We start from the raw sequence: 20,832 nt of genomic DNA on the forward strand, positions 1-20,832 counted from the left end.
GCTACCATGCACCAACGTGCAGGCACAGAACTGCGCGCGCACCAGCAGGTGCCTGAGTTCTCCTGCATTTCAGTGGCAACCCTAGGAGAACAGGGATCCTGTGCCTTGTTTACTGCTATATGTCCAGCGCCTAGAACACTGCGTGGTATGCAGGAGGCATTCAATTATTGTTTGACGAATGACTGAGTCAACAAATGGCCGTGTGTGTGTGTGTGTGTGTGTGTGTGTGTGTGTACCTAGACATCCAGGCGGGGACCTCTGGGAGAGCAGATCCAATTTTACGTGAGCAGGATAGCACCAGCCAAAAGACGTCTGATGCCTACGTCTGTACTGTGCCCATACTGGCCCAAAAGGTGTGAGCAGAGCCTGGCCTGAGACTTTGGACTTGTTACCTTGCCCCCCTCCCGGACCTCAGTTTCCCCCTGCTTACAGAGAGGCAGCTCAGGGAGGGAGGCCGCTGCTGGAAACCGCCTCCTCCCGCCCCCGCCTTCCCTCCTGCTCCCCGCCCTGGCTGTGGGCTAGAGCCCCACCTGCCACTCAGGAGTCTTGGAGTAGGAGAGCGCCTCCCCGCTGAGCCAGAAGTACCGCTTCTTGAAGGCGAAGCGGGTGGTCAGGCTGGCGGGCTCCTCCTTGCGCTTCAGCAGGTAACCTTCACGGACGATCACCGAGGGGGCCACCAGGGCCCTGGCTGGGCCCCCAGCCTCTGGGAAATGGAGGGGGGGGGGGGGCAGTGAAACCCTCATATCCAGGCTCAAGCTGCCCTGCCCGCGTGCCCAGGTGCCTCTATGGTGAAGCATGACTCTGCCCCCTAGAGGCAGGAGGGTGAACAACAGGACTGCTGTAGAGGGCTCCTGCTCTTAGCGGATCATGGAAGGTGGGGCCGGGAGCAGCACAAAGTAGGCAAGCAGGCGTCCCTCTCCTGAAGCTCTGTAGACAGTGGTGCAGGCAGTCAGCAGAGGGGGCATGCCTCATGAAGTCAGTCCAGTGAGTACATGGGATCTAGTCCTGCTTCCATGGGGGGTGATCCTCCCCAATGCCACAGGGACCCTGCCATGCCACAACCGGGGCTCCACATTCCGACAGGTTCCTCTTATGTGACTTGGACCCAACTATCTAGTGCACTGGGCCCTATACTGTGATACAGACTTAGCCCCAACTCTTCTGCTTAAAAAACTGTCCCAGGCTCCATTTCACTCCCCATCAAAGCCCAGCTGCCTATGAAGCCCCCACACAGTCTGGCCCCCACCTCTCCTTTGTGCCCCCTCATTCCCTCTTCTACATTGGCTCCTCCCTGTGGTTCCCTGTTCGCCACCTCGGGACCTTTGCACATACTGTTCCCAGCCTGGAATAGTTTTCCCTGGGATGTTCATGGCATGCTCTCTGTCCTCCTTGGGGCTTTGCTCTGATAGCACCCTAATGAGACCATTTCTGGCCACCCCACCTAAAATCTCAACCTGCCACCCCCACCCCAACATTCTCTTCCCTCTGTTATTTTTTCTCCCTACACAATCACTTCCGAACATACTGTACTATTTGCTAACTCCTCTTGCTTTTAGCCCATGGTCCCTGCTAGAATAAGAAACCTATAAGGGTTTCTTCTGTCTTGTCCACTGCTATTTTCCCAGCACCTGGAACAGTGTCTAGTAAGCACTTAAGAGATTTTTTTTTTATTGTGTGCGCACCATGCGACAGCACCCACACACATCTCCACATTGGCTGGGATAGCCTGGAGGACAGGGCCTGAGCTCTGTTCATCTCTGGGACTTAGCACAGGAGGGGCCAGGAAATGTTCGTTGACTGACTAGCTGACCCACAAGTCCACAGTCTCAGTACTGGGGTGGGGTTGTGGGAGGGGGAAGGGCAGGTCCCAAGGGTCCACAGAGTGACAAGCCAGATGTGGCAGAAATGCAGGGACTCACCCTCCTCCCCATCCACATCCACCAGCTGGTCCAGGAAGTGTCTCACACGTGAGATACTCTGTAGCAGGAAGGGGTGCAGGGGCGCCATCCATAGTTCCTTGCCCTGGCCCAGCTGCTGGCCTAGGTTTCCGATGCTCTGCACAGCCTGGAGGAAAGAAGCAAGGGATGCCAGGGCGAAGGTCACTGCTGGGGGAAGGGCTGCCTACAGACCCAGAGCAGAGCCCCTGAGTCCTGACTCTCAAATCAGTGCTCGATGAAAGGGGAAGACTCATAGCAGCACCTGCTTCGAACAATATCTACCCCTCCCTGTAGACAGATATGCACCCCCAGTGCCCTTATTCTGTTCCCTCCAGAGCTCAATTCCCCTACTAAGGACTGCCCTATCCCATCATGCATACTTTGGAGCCCATCAGAACCTCAAAATATGGCCACTTTGCAAAGGATGGTCTAATTCACACTAAGGTGTTAGTGACTACCAGCCCACTTCCCACTTTCCTCCTGGAAGGGTAGGGTTTTCATTTTAAGAGACAAAATTGGAGAACATATGAACGAATGCCTTCACATTCAGGATAGAAGGCTAATTGGTGTTTGAGATGGATTTCTCTGGGTGTCATTTGGGACTTCTGTCGGTTTGGCCTTCCAGCTCTGTTCCTATGCTTTTCCCTGGCTAAGAACACCCAAACTGTGGGACTCCAGTTTTGGCACCTTGGCAAGCAGTAGCAGTGAGCGGCTGGTCTGGGGATCTGCATGCTGGTCCCGGAGGTCAAACAGCTTTGGGGTGAGGATGGCAGGTGCAAAGAACCGCAGGAAGAGAAAGCCGCTTATGGCCAGGTACTTCACATCCTGCCAAGAGGAGCAGCAGGTGAGAGGAGCCCCCAAGGACCCACTTCCCAGACAGGGAAACTGAGGCAGGAAGGACAACAGATTGGTGGTGCAAGGGGAAGCGGGATGGGAGATGGGCCAGAAGACCATACTGGTCTGCCAGGATGGCTTTTTCTCTCCGGACCTCAGTTTCTCCACCTGGAAAATAGAGTAACAATACCAATCCTGCATGATCAGCTTTAGCCCAACATCCTCAGAATCTGCTTTGTGCCAAGCACCGTGCTAAGGGCACAGACCTAGAAAGGAAGCAGCATCATTATTCCCCTTTTACAGAGGACGAAGCAGAAATTCAGAGATGCCAAGTGACTGGCCCAAGGTCACACAGCAGATGAGTGGAGGAGGCAGAACTCGATCTCCCGACCTATGATTTATTTTATTAATAGCACCATGCCAGATAACTGGCCACACATTTGTTTATTTCATACTCACCCTGGGAGGGATTCTATCTCCATTTTACAGGGAAGACAACTGAAGCCCAGAGAGAGGTCACCTGCCCAAGGCCACACAGCTGTAAATGGCAGAGCTAAGACTTGAACCCAGGCAGGACCGGAGCCCTCGGCTCTTCATCACACTCTCCTGCATCCGACCCTGCACACCGCCTGCTGAGTTGTCAGGAGCTCATCTGAACCGCTAACCATCCCGTGGAGTAGGTACTCTTGTCCCTGTTTTCCGGACGAGGACACAGGCTCAAGAGTGAACCCAGCTCGGCTGGCTCCTGAGCCTGTCCTGGGTGCACCCCCCGCCCCAGGCTCTGCCTCCTACAAACTGTAAAGGGCGGTGGCCCCCTGTGTGAGTCCCGGGCCTGGCCCACCTGCAGGTGAGTCCCGGGCCTGGCCCACCCCCAGCGCTGGCAGAGGCAGCTCAGAGAGAGGGTGTGCCTTTATCCTGGGTGCATCTGGCTCTCCCCAGATCACTCCCCACCTACCTTTCACACTTGCCCGGCTATATTTAGCCCGAGAATGTACGCCAGTATTTATTTAGGGGCCGTATTCACACTCGAGACAATACCCTCCCTGGGTACGTGCCAACTTCCTACGGCACCTCCGTGCTGACAGTGAGCCCTGGCGACAGCCGGGTTCCTAATGCTGCCCAGGAGGTGGGTCTCTGCCCCCAGCCCCGCCCTCATCTGGGACCTGAGCTGCCCCCAAGGCCACCACCCCCCTCCCATCTGCCGTATTCCAGGGTAATTTTAGTCTTTGACATCAGCTCTGACTTCCTTTCTTGAGGAGGAACAGGTGTCAGAGCGGTAGAGAAAGGAGTTCCCCTGGGTTTCCGTGACCCCGTTCACCCTCGTGGGCCTGAGATAGTCCCTGCTCCCTGCCCACTGCCTCTGCCCACCGTGGGAAGTGAGGACTGGAGGACACTCGGGAGTCACACTGGGTCCCTCACAAGGGCCAGGCTGTCCAGGGAGCTGGCCTCCCCTCTTCCCTTCCCTCCTCCCTGCCACACTGTGTCCCACTTAGCACCTGCAGCCCAGGCGAGAGCCTGGCAAAGTGGGGTATAAAGCCAGCGAGGTCCCAGTTTGGAGGCCCAGAGCTCACTCCTCAGCAGGGGCCGAGGGGAGAAGGGAGAGACCCCTGCTGGGAGACCAGAGGCCTCGCTTTGAGTCCACAATCCTTGGCCAAGGCTCTTTACCTCTCTGGGCCTCAGTTTCCCCACCTGTAAACAGAACGTGGAGAGAAGTGTGGCGTAATCAAGGGCTCTTAACTCGAGCTCTAGGGACTGGGCCGTTACGTCTCCAACACTGAGCAGGTCTCAGATTTTTCTGCAAAGTGAACCCCCAGTCCGCGTTTCTATGACCTCAGCACTACGTAAGAGTTAGCCTGATGTGACACCATATGTGAGGCAGGACAAAAACAGCCACGTGGAAGGGATGCTGACTATTACACCAGGAAGGCTCCACCGGGTAACCCATGGACCGGTCCGGCTGCAAACGTGTAACAGCTGGCTCAAAGTGTTGTGTTGTTGTTGTTGTTGTCGTTAGGCGAATTAGTGCCGACATTTAAAGAAACGAGAGACCTCACATAAAATCCAGAAGGTTGCCTTTAGAAAAGGAACTCTCACGATCTGGCAATACTGGGTCCCCATTCCTACGTGGCAATGACTGACCATCCAGAGCGGCCCCCTTAAGACCAGCCGTGGGAGCACCAGCTTGCCACAGTCCCTACCACTCCCTGCCGCCCCAAACTGGCCCGCTGCCTTCATTCAGCTCACTTGCCCGAGGCAGTCCCTGGGGTCCCAACTCTTAAGTCAACAGTGACAGAGCACTAGCACATGTGGGGGTTTATCTGGGGCTATTTGGGGTGTCTGCTACAGAGCACCTACCGGCATCAGCGGGCTCACTCGCTCTCGGGTGCTCTCACTCCCTCTCGCTCGCACTCTCTTTCTCTTTCCGAGAGCTGAATTTAAGACGCACTCACTTTGTGCCAGCCTGCCTAGACACGTGCCAATCCCAGCACCATGGGACTCAATCTCTCTGGGCCTCTGCTTCCTACTCTGGGAAATGGAAGAATATCAGTGTCTGTCCCATCGGGTGGCTATGACAAGGCAAGGAACACGTACAAGTAGGTCTGACCCCTGGTGAGGGCTATATAGAGCAGGAGCTACTGTCACTACTCTTACCACCACCCCTGGATCCCAGACCCTGCCAGGAATCCTGTCCCCACTTCCGACAGGACACATACTTGAGCGTGAGCAGACCAGGTTCTGTCCTCCGCCCCGCCCCGCCTCCCTGTGTGACCCTGGACAAGCTACCGTCCCTCCCCAGCCTCAGTCTCCCCATCTGCTCCATGGGGAGGCATGGCCCACCTCGTGCTCTGCCTGGGGGAAGCGCTCCTTCACGCATTGGTGCAGCTGCTTGAAGGCAAGGCGCATGGCAGGCGGACAGCGCCCCACGGAGCCCACGATGGCATCCACGATGGGCCCCAGGTAGCCCGTCAACAGCCCCAGGCTGGCGTCCCGCACGTGCTCCTCCGAGGGTGCGCCCTTGAAGGAGATTCTCCTGGGGAAACAGAGTGGCTGTGCCTCCGAGCCCAGCATCTGTCTGCTCAAAACCCTCCACCAGCTCCCACTGAGCTGAGAGCACCCACCTTCCCAACCTCCCCTCCCACCATTCCCACCAGGCTTCTGGCTGCTTCTCAAACACATTGAGCTCACTCCTGTCATGGAGACTTGTCCACGCTGTTCCCTCAGTCTGAGACACTCTGGCACCCACGTTCAGCTTAAATGTCCCCTCCTCTAAGGGGCCATCCCTTCCCCGTCACATATCATCATGGGACATGTCAGCAGGGACATGCCAGACACATGCTTCCACCTCAGGGCCTTTGCACATGCTCTTCCCCCTGCCCGGGATACTCTTCCACCAGATGTGCACGCCTCCCTCCCTCCTCTCCTTCAAGTCTCTGCTGAGAGGTCCCCTGCTCCATGAGACTATCCCTCTGGCCACCCTTTGAAACACTGCAAGTCCCTGCTCTGTTCCTGGCACTTCCCACAACCCTTCCGTGCTCTAGCTCCCTCCATTCCCCTGACGACCTTCAATAACCTTCTTTAGCTGGCTGGCTACCTCCCCCTGGAAGGTGGATTTGCATCCACATATTCCCTGCTCTGGACTCAGCGTTCAGCCAGTGTCTGAACAATAGGTTTTCAACCATTGTCTTGTTGAGTGGATGCTGGAATGACACTTTTCTACCTGTTATGTTCTAGTCCCTTCTTTCTTGTTCCCACACAGGTGTAGGGTCTGTCTTGCCCGCCTCAGAGTTAGGATTCGAACCCAGGAGCTCAGTTTCAGAGCCCTGCCCATCCCCATACACGACACAGCCCAAGGATCGCTGTGCTCCCAGTGAGGCTTTCTGCTGGAACACGGATCTCCTGAGCCACTGCACCGGGGCGGGGGGCATTGGCACAGACCCAGCCTGGCCAGGCTCTGGGCAGACCAGGGGGCTGCCGGGGGTGTTGGGTGTGCCCCTGAGGCGTTGCTCACCTGGAGCGGCCCAGGTCCATCTTGCACGGGTCCAGCTCCATGTACTTCTTTTCCTCAAAGATGCGGTGAATCACCGGCTTCAGGACCTCGTGCAGGTAAGGCATGCCCACGAGCTGGGGGCAGGGGGACCACGTGGGATGGGGGTGAGCGTGAGATCAGGCGTGCCCACGAGTTGGGGGCAGGAGGCACCGCATGGGATGGGGCTGAGCGTGAGGCTGGGTGTGCCCAGCAGCTGGGACTAGGGAAGCGTGCAGGGAGAGGCTCAGAGCAAGGCTGAGGCGTGCCCAAGAGCGGGAGCAGGGGGCGCTATCCAGGTGAATCTCAGGGTGAGGCCAGGCATCAGCCGCCAGCAGCCCAGCTCTGCCACCCTGAGCCAACCGAGGCCGGCCAAGCTCTGGGGTCCCAAGAAGCACAGAAAAGGAGAAAAAGCTGCAGCTGGGCCCCGGGCGTCGCCTGCTCACCTTCATAAACTGTTCCATTGCCTTGGATGCCAGGGAGTTAGAACGGAAGAGGGTGTTGGGGTCAGCTGGGAGGACAGAGGGAAGTGTTTGCTGGGGTTTGGGGCCGGATCCACCTCACCCCACCCACCCAAGGTGGGAGTCGGGCTTCTTCCAGCCTCAGGAATCAGGTACAGCTGCAGCATCAATGCCATTCACAGTCCAGGGGCCCAGAGAGGTTCAATGAGCGGCCTAAGGTCACACAGCTCAAGAGTAGCAAAGCCAGCACCTGAATCCAAGACTGTATCCCCAGAGGGCTGCTGGTGTAAGGCATAGGGGCCCCCTACCCACACATATAGGAGCCCCTGACCTCTGCCTGAAGCCCCCGTTTCTCCCCAAGAGACCCGTGTGCAGACCCATCCCTGGGGTGTGATGTCTGGGGCTCATGTGGGCAACTCACTGGTCCGGGCCACCTCACGCCGGGTGAGATAGTCCAGAAAGGGCCCGGCCAGGCCTTGGCCAAGAAAGAGCTTCACCAGCTTGGTGGCAAGGTCCTGGCGGCAGTCCCCCAAGGTCAGCTCCTCCAGCAGGGCCAGGGGACTGGCAGCATCCTCCTGGGCAAGGACATGAGGCAGGAGAGGTGGCCCAGGGCCCTGCGACCCCACAGCAGAAGAACCCCGGGAGGGGGCCATCATCTGGATCCCCAATGGAATGGATGTACCCACCTCTGCCGGGCCCAGCACAGATGCCATGAGCAGCTCCGTGAGCGGCTGGTAGTACCGGGAAGGGAGGACGCAGTCTTCGATGAGGCGCACCTTCAGCCGCAGCGCGCCCAAGGTCCCCCTGGCCAGGGTCAGGTCGCAGGTGAGGGAACAGTGAGTATGTACGCGCAGGCGCAGATGGCCGAGAGAGGCAGGTGCGAACACAGATAAGGAGCATGGATGTTAGCAAAACAAGGCAGATGGGGACAGCTGTGGGCAGGCGGGAACAGGCATGGCCAGTGTGGGCAGGTGGGAACCAATACTGACGGGGATACACAGAACGGACGAGCGCAGACAGTGTCAACACATAGGACGGGCGTGGAAGGACGTGGCCGGCGTCAAAAAACGTGTACACTGTGAACAGACAGTGGGGGCAGGTGTGGACAGTGTAGCCCAATGCAGGCAAGTGTGGACAGGTGAACAGATGTTGAAAGGGACACACAGGAATGGACAGGTAAAGTCGATATAAGCAGTGTGGCCACTGTAAGGCCAGTGTGAACAGGTGTGCACATGCACGGAAGGACCCAGGGTTCGGAACACGCATCAACTAGTGTGAGCTGATATGTTCATGTGCAAACAGGTGGGTGGGTACAAGGTGAACTCCTTTGGACATAAGTACACACATACTGTAAGACGTGTGCTAAACAAGGGAACGGAGTGACACGGTGACAGCTTGGGGGCTGACATGGGCACCCCGCATGACCTGTCCACAAGCTGAAGATGGCAGTCACCCTGACTTCAGACCAGCCGCCTCCCTCTGCACCCACATTTACCCAGAATCCTCCTCGGCTCTGGGAAAGGGCAGGAGACGGAACCAGCCACTGGGGGCATTCTGCTGCAGGACTCGTGGGGGGAATTCCACCTGCGGGAGGACACGTAGATCTCAGCTGAACCGGACTTTGCCAGGCCTAAGGCCCCACCCAGGCCTAGAAGAGCTGACTGCTCACCCAAGCAGGGGAGGCTTGGCGGGCCAGGGGCCACCTCCTCTCCACTACCATACCCGCATCAATGCAGCCGCAGCTACACTCCCTCCCCCAGTCCCAAATTATTAAGTCCTGCCCGGACACTGAGGGCCTGCAGCCAACACTCAATTTACACTTGGGGAAACTGAGGCTTGGAGAGACGGAGTGACTTGTCCGAGGTCACACAGCTGCTAGAGACCAAATATCTAGACTGAGGACATTTTCAGCTCTTTCTGGGGACACACGTCGCACCTGTCCGAAAGCTTAAAGATAGTCCCAAAGGGCCCTGAGCCCCACCGCCTCTCTTCTAAAATAACTTCATAAAGATGTAATTTGCATCCCATACAATTCACGTCTTTAAAGCGCGTAGTTCAATGGTTTTTGGTCTACTCACAGAGCTGCGCAACCATCACCACTAACTTCAGAACATTTTCTGTCTGCTCCCCAAACACCTGCGCTCATTGGCTGTCAGTCCCCGTCTCCCACCCCCGCCGCCAGCTCCAGGCCACCACTGACCTACTTTCTGTCATTACACAGTCACCTACTCCAGACATCTCATCTAAATGAAACCATGTTTCCAGGATTCATCCTCATTGTAGAGGGTGCCACGACCTCATTCCATTTCATGGGTGAGTAATATTCCGTTGTAAGAACCAGCCACATTGTATCTACCCATTCGACCATGGAGGGACATTTGGGTTGTTTCCACTCTTGGCTATCACGAGCAACGCTGCTGTGAACACCTTCATGTATGAGCTTCTGGGTGGACATGTGTTTTCATTGATCTTTGGTGCATGGCCAGGAGTGGAGTTGCCAGGGCATATCGGGACGGTCTTAAACCATTTGAGGAATGGCCAGACTGTTTCCCAAAGTATCTACTCCATTTACTCCTCTGCTCCCTTCCCCGCTGGCTGTGCATAACCAAGCCAACCCATAACTTGCTCTAATCTTGCCTCCTTTTAAAAACTGTCAGTCTTGACTATACATCCATTCCCACTGAGGGGCAGGGCAGTCACACCCATTTTACAGATGTGTAAACTGAGGTTCCAAGAGAAAGATCTTGAGCCTGGTGCTTCCAGGGAGAGGGGTTAAGGGCTGGGATTCTGGAGTCAGAGAAACCTGAACGATTCTGGCTCTGCCCTTTCTTGGTCATACAACCTTGGGAAAGCCGCTCAACTTCTCTGAATGAACCTCGGTTTCCCCGTCTATAAAATGCAGACAACAGTTCCAGCTTCACAGAGTGGCCATGAGGGGTACGTGAGCGAGATTATGCTAGCAAAGCACTTAGCACATGGTCATACTGAGTCCTCTCACCCCAATGAGAATCTGGGCCCACCCTGTGACCTTGGATAGGTTCCTGCCCCTTGGAGAGCCTTTGTCTCCTCACCTATACAACGGGGCAATGGGCCTGCATCACCCAGGTCCCGCCAAGCAGCCAGCTGAGACAGCTTTCACATCTATCCTTCCAGATCCCAGGATGCACAGCCCATCTCCCCTCCCCTTCCCTCTTGGAGGCAGTGGGGAGCCATGGAGAGTGTCAGGGGAGGGGGCACTCACCATACCCAAGAAGTCATTCTTGCCCACCATGTCCCAGTCCCAGAGCTCCACCCGCAGCGGGGCCGGGGCTCCCGGCATCTCCCACAGCTCCAGCACTTCATTCCAGTGTGGGAAGCGGGTCTTCTTGATGGTCTGGGGGAAGGGGAGCGAGGGAGAGCTGAGGAGGGCCCGCCTCCATGCCCACCCCTCCCCCGATCCACACCACCACTCACTGACGTCTCCAAGCTCTGGCTGCCCCAGAACACGCGTGCGAATGGGTCAGATGTGCCGGTGATATCTCGGGGGGCCAGGTCCCTGCAGACAGATGAGGAAAGGATCGAGGGACACAGGACCTTTGACGACCAAGACCCAAGCCAGACCTTGGAAAGGGGTTTGGGATAGACCGTTCAAAGACCTCTGGCCTCCACTATAGGGACCCAGCCAGGAGCACCCTTCACCCTGCCCATCCAAGCCCAGTATCTTCCTGTTGACCAGTGGTACCCTAGGAGGAAGCCCTATATGCCCCTATCTTCCAGATAAAGAAATTGAGGCACGAGAAGGTCAAGTCCTAAATCACGAAGTCCAGGAGGTGAAGACGCAGTGGGGAGTGGGAAGGGAGCCTCGGTTTCTCTGGAGCCCCCAGGGAAGGAGACCAGATGCCAGGGTTCAGAGCCTGGCTCCACCACTCATTGGCTGAGTGACACTGGGAAAAGTCCCTTCATGACCCCAAGCCTCAGTTTCCTCATCTGGAAAATGGAAATAATAACAGATCAACCTCACAGGGCCAAGGCTTAAATGACATGACGTATATAAAAGGCTTGCATAGCAGCTGGTGGGATGTGAGTGCTCGCTCATTCATTAATTCACTCATTCAACAAATACTCATCCACACCCTGCCTAGGACCCAAGAAAAGGCTTGAGGCAAGGACCCCCTGTCTCTGGTTGCCATGACAACCCTAAAGTCTCACCTCAGACAGCTTCCCCAATCCCTCCTTCCTGAAGTCCCCCAAATCCAGTGACAGCCCCCCACCAGGGGCTGCTTGCTTCCTCCTGCTGTTCCTCTCCCACCCCTGCTTGGCATCCAAAGCCTTCTTTGGTTTCCTAGGAGCCAGCCCAGTTGCTAAGCGACAGCAATCAGTCCCTCTCCTGCTTACAAGGCTCCTGCACAGCCTTGTGGCTGGGGAGGAGGCCACTGGCACAAAGCAGATGAGGAGCCCCCTGTCCCGTGCTCAGTGCTTCTGCCTGTCCTCTGCCACCCTGGTACTCCATCCAGACTTCGAGGAGCGCCAGCTGGGGACAGAAATCTGGAGATGGTGAGAGAGGCACAGAGAAGGCAAGAAAAGGCTTTAAGGTCACACAGCGAAGCAGAAATAGATATCCTCCACAACCTGAGTGAGGACTGGTATAAAAGTGAGGGTTGGGGGAGTAAGGTGTGAAAACAAGGCAGAAAGACAAGATGGGAGATGAGGGAGGGAAGGGAGGGGAGTACTTAAGGAAGCAGAATGATGGGGGAGCTGAGGGAGAGAGGAGGGGATTACAGAGTGATAAATAAGCAAGAGAGGAGATGGATATCCCATGAGCTGGTGCTCCTGGAGGGTCATCTGTGGGTTTTGCTGGTCCTGCATCCATCTTCCTTCTCCTGTTTCTTTGGGACAGGACCTGCCCCTCTCTCACACTCCCAGCTCCCATAACTTAGGTAGGCTGAACCCTCTCTCCAGTCCAGGAGTGGGTGTGGGACTCAGGCCTGACCCATGAGTCCAGGTAGTTGGTTCAGAGACCAGTATGTGCCCCATATTTGGCCAATAAGAATCAGTCCCAGGACATTAGTTGGAAATAATGAAGGAAATTTCTTTTTCAGTTGGACCTACCAAGTTGGTAGGATGCCATCCTGAGACTGCTGGGGTCCTCTTTGTCCACACCTGGAGAGAGACTGCCTGAGACTGAAACTAACACAAAAGAAAGCTGTGAAATCTGTCTATAGATTCCTCATCTCACTGTTTGAGCACCTGGATCCAGCCATACCTGTAGCTGCATGTCATTCATATAAGCCAATCTGCTTAAACTGGTACAAATTGGGTATCTATCACTTACAATTTGATTAATACACTTCCACACTTTTTCTGGCCATCCTGAGTGTCTAACCTTTGGCTACTGGTCACTGGGGACCCAGCAAAGATTTTGCTTGTGCTCTGACCCCAGGAACTTGCAAACCTGGTGAACTTGGACTGTTTGCCTGCAAGGGATCCTGGTTGTGAGCCCAGAAGTGCCCCAGGAGAGAGGAGGTCTCAAAAGCCAACACAACTAGAAGAATCCAGTGAACTCTTGCTCATTCTCAGACCAAACCCACAATGTCCCCCCATCCTGACCATACCTGGCCCGGAGCACATGACAGCGAAGACAACGGCCCCGTGTATCTTCCAGTATCTGTACATCCAAACAGATCTCACCCTGAACCTCTGCATCTGGGTCCACACGGCTCAGGTTGATCCAGCTATCAATTCCTGGAGGGCACAGGTGCTAACATTTATTAAATACCTACCAGACACTGGCATTGTGTTAACTTAAAAATTCAATTAACATTAAATATGTATTAAATCGTGGACTTCTCATGTCCACCTTCTGATGTAGACGCTGCAATTACCCACACTTGCAGACGAGGAAAATGAGACACAGTGAAAGAAGAGCTTTGCCCATGACCCCACAGCTAGGAAGTGGCAGAGTTGGGATTTGAATGTAGGCAGTATAGTCTAATTCCCTTCATCCTGTACTATCACACTCTTCACCCTGGTACACAAAACCCTCCATTATTTAATCCCATCACAAAATGTTGGGCAGACCTACCTCTGAGCCTCCATCCAGGTAATTCTCCCTGCCTGAATCAGTCAAGTCAATTTCAACCTCCCTTCCCCTCTCTCTCTATTTCTCTCAACACTTTGAAGATCTCACTCACTGACTTCTAGATTCCATTGTAGCTATTGGGAAGTCATTTCAGCCGGATAACTGATATTGTGTCAATGATCTATCTTTTCTCTTTAATTTTAAGGATCATGTGTTTGATGTTCACAATTTCACTGCATGGGCAGGTAAGGTTTTTTTTTTTTTTTAATCCTGCTTACTGTGGTTTGTGCTGTTTCTACTTATGGAATCATGTCCTTCCTTGAGTTCTGGAAAATGTCAGGTCAACATTTTTTTTTTTAATCCCTTCCTCTCCCCAATTTTTTCTATTCTTTCCTCCCAGGACTCCAATTAAAAGGACATTAGACCTTCTTGGTAATTTTTTATGTCTCTGAACTTCTCTTTTATATTTTCCTTCTTGATTCTCTGGGCCAAAGTCTAAATAACTTCTTCAGATCTCTTTTCCAGTTCACCAATTCTCTCTTCAGCTCTGAATGATCTGCTGTTGAACTCAGCCTCCCGGTTTTCAATTTCAGTGACTACTTTTTAATCTCTAAAAGTTTGATTTGGTTCTTTTAAAAATATGTTTTTTAATGTATCACTTTATGATTATTGCCGTCCCTTTCTGGTGATTACATTTCAGTGTACTTAAATATTTTATTCCTTTTAAAATTCTGTATATCATAAGTATAAATTCTAAAATCTTCATGGGTTCAAATCTGGAGGTTATTGTGTCTGCTGACACTTGCTCATGGTGGCCCACTTCCTTGTGTGTGTGATGAAGCACTGTCCCACCTCACCATTCTCTGTCTTCACTGCTACCCCCCAGTCCAGGATGCCATCAGCTTCTTCACTCGACTATGACAAGAGACTCCTAATTGATCTCCCACATGTACTCCTGTCCCACTGTGATCCAATATCCACAAAGCAGCACAGAGATCTTCTGAAAATGTATCTAATCTCTCCTGTCACTCCATCCCCTGATAATATGGCTCCACTCTCTTTGGTGTCTTGCTCAAGGACCATCGATGGCTCCTCAGTGCCTCCAAAAGAAAGTCCAGACTCTAGCCTGGCACCTCCAGCCTTCTCCAATCGAGACCCACCCAGTGCTCCACCTGGCCTGGCCTACACCTGACCCTAAAAGAGAATCTACAGAGACATGCTTTAGTGTCTCTGCCAAAGCACCTTTAAGAACCAATTCATTCCCTTTCATCCAGGAAACCTTCCTCGACTACACCAGCCTCACTATCTGCTTATCCTCATCCACCATCATGCCAGTGATACTCCACATGCCTCCACCCCCACATTCCTGTCCTGCTTAAAAAATAAAAAGCACCCACATCTAGACACATGGACAGCTTCCCTTTTTTCCTTGCTCCTTGCTCTGTGTGAGCATATTTTGTGTTTCTGTCTGGTCCATAAGCTCCTGAAGCTTGGCCTCATACTTCCATCATCTAATTCCACTCCCTTGGGTGGATGTTTCAGGCACAATGGGTGCAGGTCAGCAGATGGGTTGAAAACACAGACTTTGGATGCAGGCACAGCCTGGACTCAACTCCCAACCCTACAACTTCCAGGAAGGCCAAGTGCCCTCACCTCTCCAAACCTCATTTTCCATCAGCCATAAATTCAAGATCATTCTAGAGCACACTTCACTTGGTGTTGTGAAAACTAAATATAAAGTGTTTAGCATCATGCCTGGCACATAGTAAGTCCTAATTAAATAGGAGCAATGATTATGATGATTAACATGTACATTTTCAACTAATCCCCACTGATGAAAAAATACATTATTCGATTACTGACATCAAGATAATTAGTACTCATCTAGATAAAAAGTAATAAAGTTCAATCCTTCTCCATACCTTGAATCTGGTTAAATTCCAAATAGATCAAAGACTTGAATGTAAAAAAGGAAAACAAATTGCTGTGAGAAGGAATCATGTAAAAAAAAAAATTATCTTAGAGTTGGGAAGACCTTTATAGATATCACAGAAAAACAAGAGCCATAAAAACTAGAGAAAAAAGAAACAGATTCTATACAGAGAAAAAAATGATAAGCAAAAACATAAGTGACGAAGGGAGAAAAACTATTTGCAGCTAATATGACAGAGTTAAATTTGCCTAATATGTAAAGAGCGCCTACAAATCAATAAGACAAGCCACACAACCCCGTGGGGGGCAATGCAACAAACAAACAAATAAATAACAAACAAAAAAGAAAATAAAGCAACTTTTAAATATGCAAAAAGGCTTTCAATCTCATTCATAGAGAAATACAAAATAACCTACACAAAGAGATAATTTTTTTACCTATCAGATACAAGATCAAAGAGTTTGGTAATTGCTGGCAAAGGTACCCTGGCAGGGTAGGCAAATTGTTACCTCCTCCAAAGAGGGTAACTTAGCAACAACTCTGTAATGTGCTAATATGGATACTCTATGACCCATCTACTTCTATGAATTTATCAAACTGATTGATATAACTTGCACATGTGTGAAATCACATTTGTACAAGGCTATTCACGGCTGTATTGTTTGAGCGAGGGAGAGACAGTGAGCCACCCAAGTGCCCATCAGGAGGGAACCAGCCAAATAAACGATGATATATCCATACAATGGAGTGCCACGAAGTCAAAGATCAAAGAATGTGGAAGCTCTTGAGGAACCAATATGGAAAGATCTCCAGTGTAGATGGTGAAGTGGAAGGCAAGGGACAGAACAGTGAGTATAACACGCTGCCATTCCTCTGAGCAGAACACCAAACACATACAGTGCCGTGTTGAGAGCGCAGACTGGAGGTAGACAATCTTGGTTCAAATCCTAGCCATCCCACTTAGTAACTTTGTGATCCTGGGCAAGCCAACTAACCAATCCCCTCTACCTTGGGAGGTTCGCCTGTGGAACGGGCAGAATAAGGGTACCTACCTCACAGGCTCGTTACGATAATTAAATGAGTTGATTCATGGAAAGCACTTGGAATAAATAAACCTATTTACAATATTTCTAGGGGTGCCTGGGTGGTTCAGCCGGTTAAGCGGCTGTCTTTGGCTCAGGTCATGATCCTTGGATCCTGGGATTGAGTTCCATGTCAGGCTCCTGCTCAGCTGGGAGCCTGCTTTGCCCTCTTCCTCTCCTGCTCCCCCTACTTCTGCTCTCTCTCAAATAAATAACTAAAATCTTAAAAAAAAAAAAAAAAGAATAATTATCTCTAGAAGGACATATAAGAAACTGACAACCTTAAAATAAAAATGGAATTGCTGGGTTAGAGAGGGATAGTTTCCCCCGCTAATTATACCTTTTGAATATGGAACTACGTAAAGTAATTAACTACTCAATAAATAAATTAAAAAAAAAATTTTTAACCAACAACTGATGAGGCACCTGGGTGGCTCAGTCGTTTAAGCATCTGACTCTTGGTTTCAGCTTATGTCATGACCTCTGGGTCATGAGACTGAGCCCAGTGTCAGGCTCTATGCTAGGCAAAGATCCTGCTTAAGATTCTCTCTCTCTCTCTCCTTCTGACCCTCCCCCACCCCTCTTGAGCGTGAGCATTCTCTCACTCTCTCTTCCCCCGCAAAAAAAGAAAGAAAGAAAGAAAAGAAAAGAAAAAGAAAAATCAACAACTGAAATAATTTCCCCATGAAGACTGCTTCCCCTGCCACTTGCTACATGCTCTCAAATGCCCAGCCTAGACATGGCCACCCATATTCCCTCTGCCCAGCTGAAGGCTGCTGCCCCTCGCCCACCTCTGGGGTCGGCTGCAATCGCTTCCCTGCTCAGCGAGATCTTGCCAATGACGTCATCGTGCCTGTGGAAAGGCGGGCAGGTGAGGGTCCGAGTCATTAAATAGCGGGAACAGGCATCAAGGGTCAGTTGGGTGAATACTTTGCTTTGGGGCATCCCGCCTTCCCCCAGGTACTCAAGCAGGGGTCCCCAGTACACGCACCCCACTGTATCCTCGTCCAGCACGTAGAAGGCCAGGTGGTGGAAATCCAAAGGCAGGTGAATGGTGTACTCCTCCCCCCAGAAGGGGCTCAAGCTCCTCCAGACAGTTGCTGTTCTGCAGAGGAGGGCACGGGGGAGTGCTGGGGACCCTTGGGTCACACAGGTGGCAGACACCTGGGGACCCAGACATACACATGCACACAAACCTCACACTTATATCCATGATGTGCATAGATACACACACAAATATACACACAGAGAGGTCCCTGCGTGGCTTAGTCAGTAAAGCGTCTGACTCTTGATCTCAATTCAGGTCTTGATCTCAGGGTCATGAGTTCAAGCCGCACGTTGGGCTCCATGATGGGTATGGTGCCTTCTTAAAACAACAAAAACAAAACACAAATACACACGCAGGAACCCCAATACTCACATACCCCGAGACCTACACACACACACACACACACACACACACACACACACACACATTCCCACAAGGTTGGACATGAAAAGAGAGACACTCACAGACACACCAAGAACGCCAGAGACACATTCCCATACACACAGATACACACAGGCATCCTCAGAAATTTCTAGAAATGCATATCTATGTGTTTCTATGTAGGGACACATACAGATACAGAGAAAACAGACAGATGCACATAGATACACAGATCAAAAAAAAAAAAAAAGCCCAGCACATAGAGACACAGAGACCCACAGACACACACTTACACAGGTATGGTGACAGATGGTAGATACACACACAGAATCCCTTACACAGTAACTGACAACATGCAAATTCCATCCATTCACTCATTCACTCCATGAACACCCTGTGTGCCAAACTTTGTGGGCTATGGAGAATCAGAGGAAAAGGTGCCCAGGCCCCTGCCTCCACAGAGCCCCCTTCAGTGGGCAGGTACTCTCTCCTGACCTCTTACAACACATGACACAGTGAGACAAGTCCTGTGGTTGGGGTGAGCTCAGTGGCACTTGGCTAGGTCTGGGGGTGTGAATTGGAGGAATCAGAAAATGCTTCCTGCAGGAGCCAGTCAGGCAAAGGGGGAAGAGAAGAGGAGGATGAGATGGCTGGGACAGCATGTGCAAAGGCCCTGAGGCAGGAGTGAACTTGAGTCTGAGGAACAGGAAAGCGCTGGATGGGGAATGGGAAGTGTGCGGGGCCAAGAGACCTTGAAGTCAGCAGGAGCCAGAGCACTCAGGAAGTGAGAGGGAACCACAGGTGGGTTAGGGACCCAAGCAAGCCTAGAAACAGACACACACAGAGAGCATCCTCACTCCGACACCCCTGCCTATGCACTTTATCCAGCAGGGAATGAGGAACCTACTTTGCCCAATGAAGACACACCCAATCTATGGGTGCAGAATTGGGTCGAACCAGAATTGGGCCACTCCTTTTACCCCTTGCCCTGCCCTCTTCCCCAACAAAGACTGTGAACATACCCACACACAGGCACACAGAGATGCACACTCTGCCCTCTACCCCAGCCCAGAGCACCATAGTCAGAGGGACCCATCTTCTCAAACACCCTCTTCCCCCTGTCCCCCTCTTTTCATAGCTGGAAGTCCCTCTTCAGGGCCCAGAGATGCACAGAACAGCAGCCTGGGATCCCACAGAAATCTCTCTGCAGGTTTGGGGGTGGTATTACAGCATGTGGGGAGGGGGCAGCATGAGCATAGAGAGCAATGGAGGGAGTCAGCTGGGGCACTGCAGGCTGACCTTCCCCCATGCGGGCTCCCCACCCCTTTGCCCCCAGCCCCTCCGGACTGCAACCAGCACCAGAAGCATCCTGAATCCTGCTGTCTCCATAGGAACCCAGGCTTCAGCCACCCGCCCAACTGCCCACCCACACCCCTCAGGCCTGCGGGGCGGAGAGCTCTCCCTCAGCCTGCGGGGGCGGGAGCCAACCACCGCCAAGCCCCTCGTCCCTCCACCCCACCCAAACTCACTCATGCAGCAAACACCCTCATGTCCTCACTTGTGCTCACGAAGGCGTCTGTGTACCCAAACAAGCAGACACTGGCGCTCACGTGTGTATGCAGGGCAGCCCACGGGTGTGTGCACACGCACACACACACACACACACACACACCCTCCACTGGTACACAGTGTGAGCCTGTGAGCTGCACACCCCCAGGGACACGCACATGCAGTCACAGACATTCATGTCAGCCCTCCAACACCCCCCACCACTCACAAGAAGGCCCAGCTGGGCACGCATGCACACACACACACACACACACACACACACACACGCCCCAGTGCCCGCAGCACCCAACAGGCCCGGAACCAGCCAGCCCAGCCAAGCGTGAGATGCCCGCCTCCAGGGAGGCCACGGTGGGAGGCACAGGCGGGCAGCCGCTGAGTCAGCCCCAGGACACTGGCAGGGACATCATCTGGTCCAGGGGGAAGGTGTCGGCCAGTCGGAGGGGCAGGATGGAGAGGGGAGTCGGGAGCGCCAGCTGTCTGTCCCCAGAAGGGCCAAAGCACAAAGCATCCACTGGCAGGTCCCTCATCTGCTCTTGGCATAGGCAATGCCTTTCACCCGGCTCCTCTTTTCAACGTCAAATCTTGTGCCTGGACCCCTCAGGTCTAGAAGGAGCTCCTCCTCCATTCCCTGCCCTGTTCCTCTTCCCCCAGGCCCGGCCTCTCCACTCCTCACCTGGCCACCACCTCGTCGTCCACCTTCACGATGCAATAGGGGTCACTGCTCCCAGACCTGCGGGAGGAGGACGTTCAGGAGGGAGGTTGAGAAGGCAGCCACGAGTGGAGGTCCCAGTCCACCCTCATTATGTATGGACGGGGCAACTGCGGCCCAGAGAGGGGAGGGGACTGGCCCAGGGTCACACAGCAAGTCAGGGTAAGATGCAGAATCTCAGGGGACTGGCAGGAGATGTCATGGGTACACAGCCCACCCACTGCATGCCCGACCCCCACACATGGTCTCTCTAGGCTTCCACATATAGAAACAGAACACTGAGGACTGAGGCCAGGAAGTTCCCAGGGCTGGTCCCAGGTAGCCCAGAGCTATGGTCAACAGCCCATGTTAGAGAGGTTTCTTGGGGTTACCGCCTGCTCACCGTGGAACCCAACAAGCCCCACCCCCTGTCTCTGTAGGTGCTGGTTTTTCCTCCCTATAATGGTAATACACATCTCCTGGTGGGGGCGGCGGGGGTAGGGGTGGCTGGAGGAACTAAAGGAGATAACGCATGGTGGGAGGCATCATGGGCTGGCCCCAGATCTCTACTCCAGGACCCCCTACCCTCTCAGCCAACTTTTCATTTCCACCGGATTTTCCATGGGGAGGGGACTCCCAGTGCTCAGCCCAGTGAGACCGTTTCTGCTGGTACAGACCAGGGCACCCAGATCTCAAAACCACAACCAACAGCAGCCCCTTGAGGAGGCATGAGCCATGAGCCAACCAAACGCAGCTCCATCCCCCCCTTCATAATAAGAGTTACCAGCCCCATCCCAAGCTGTCTACTAGGGCCCTC

The 20,832-nt window shown here is 53.1% G+C and overlaps 1 protein-coding gene across 1 annotated transcript in view; it reads right to left on the reverse strand.

Annotated features, from left to right (window-relative positions):
• RASAL1 (RAS protein activator like 1) overlaps positions 1–20,832 on the reverse strand; it is a 28,574-nt gene that overhangs the window by 4,089 nt on the left and 3,653 nt on the right. The window contains exons 2-16 of the mRNA XM_047697546.1: positions 20,001–20,057; positions 17,321–17,434; positions 17,121–17,182; positions 12,848–12,977; positions 10,710–10,791; positions 10,498–10,629; positions 8,752–8,840; positions 7,943–8,060; positions 7,678–7,831; positions 7,242–7,306; positions 6,781–6,893; positions 5,610–5,802; positions 2,625–2,762; positions 1,920–2,064; positions 531–703 (exon numbers count right to left, since the gene is read on the reverse strand). Coding sequence (XP_047553502.1) covers positions 531–703; positions 1,920–2,064; positions 2,625–2,762; positions 5,610–5,802; positions 6,781–6,893; positions 7,242–7,306; positions 7,678–7,831; positions 7,943–8,060; positions 8,752–8,840; positions 10,498–10,629; positions 10,710–10,791; positions 12,848–12,977; positions 17,121–17,182; positions 17,321–17,434; positions 20,001–20,057 — 1,765 coding nt within the window. The remainder of the gene's footprint in view (positions 1–530; positions 704–1,919; positions 2,065–2,624; positions 2,763–5,609; positions 5,803–6,780; positions 6,894–7,241; positions 7,307–7,677; positions 7,832–7,942; positions 8,061–8,751; positions 8,841–10,497; positions 10,630–10,709; positions 10,792–12,847; positions 12,978–17,120; positions 17,183–17,320; positions 17,435–20,000; positions 20,058–20,832) is intronic.

The sequence above is a fragment of the Lutra lutra genome, chromosome 12 (assembly GCF_902655055.1).
Source record: "Lutra lutra chromosome 12, mLutLut1.2, whole genome shotgun sequence".
NCBI lineage: Eukaryota > Metazoa > Chordata > Mammalia > Carnivora > Mustelidae > Lutra > Lutra lutra.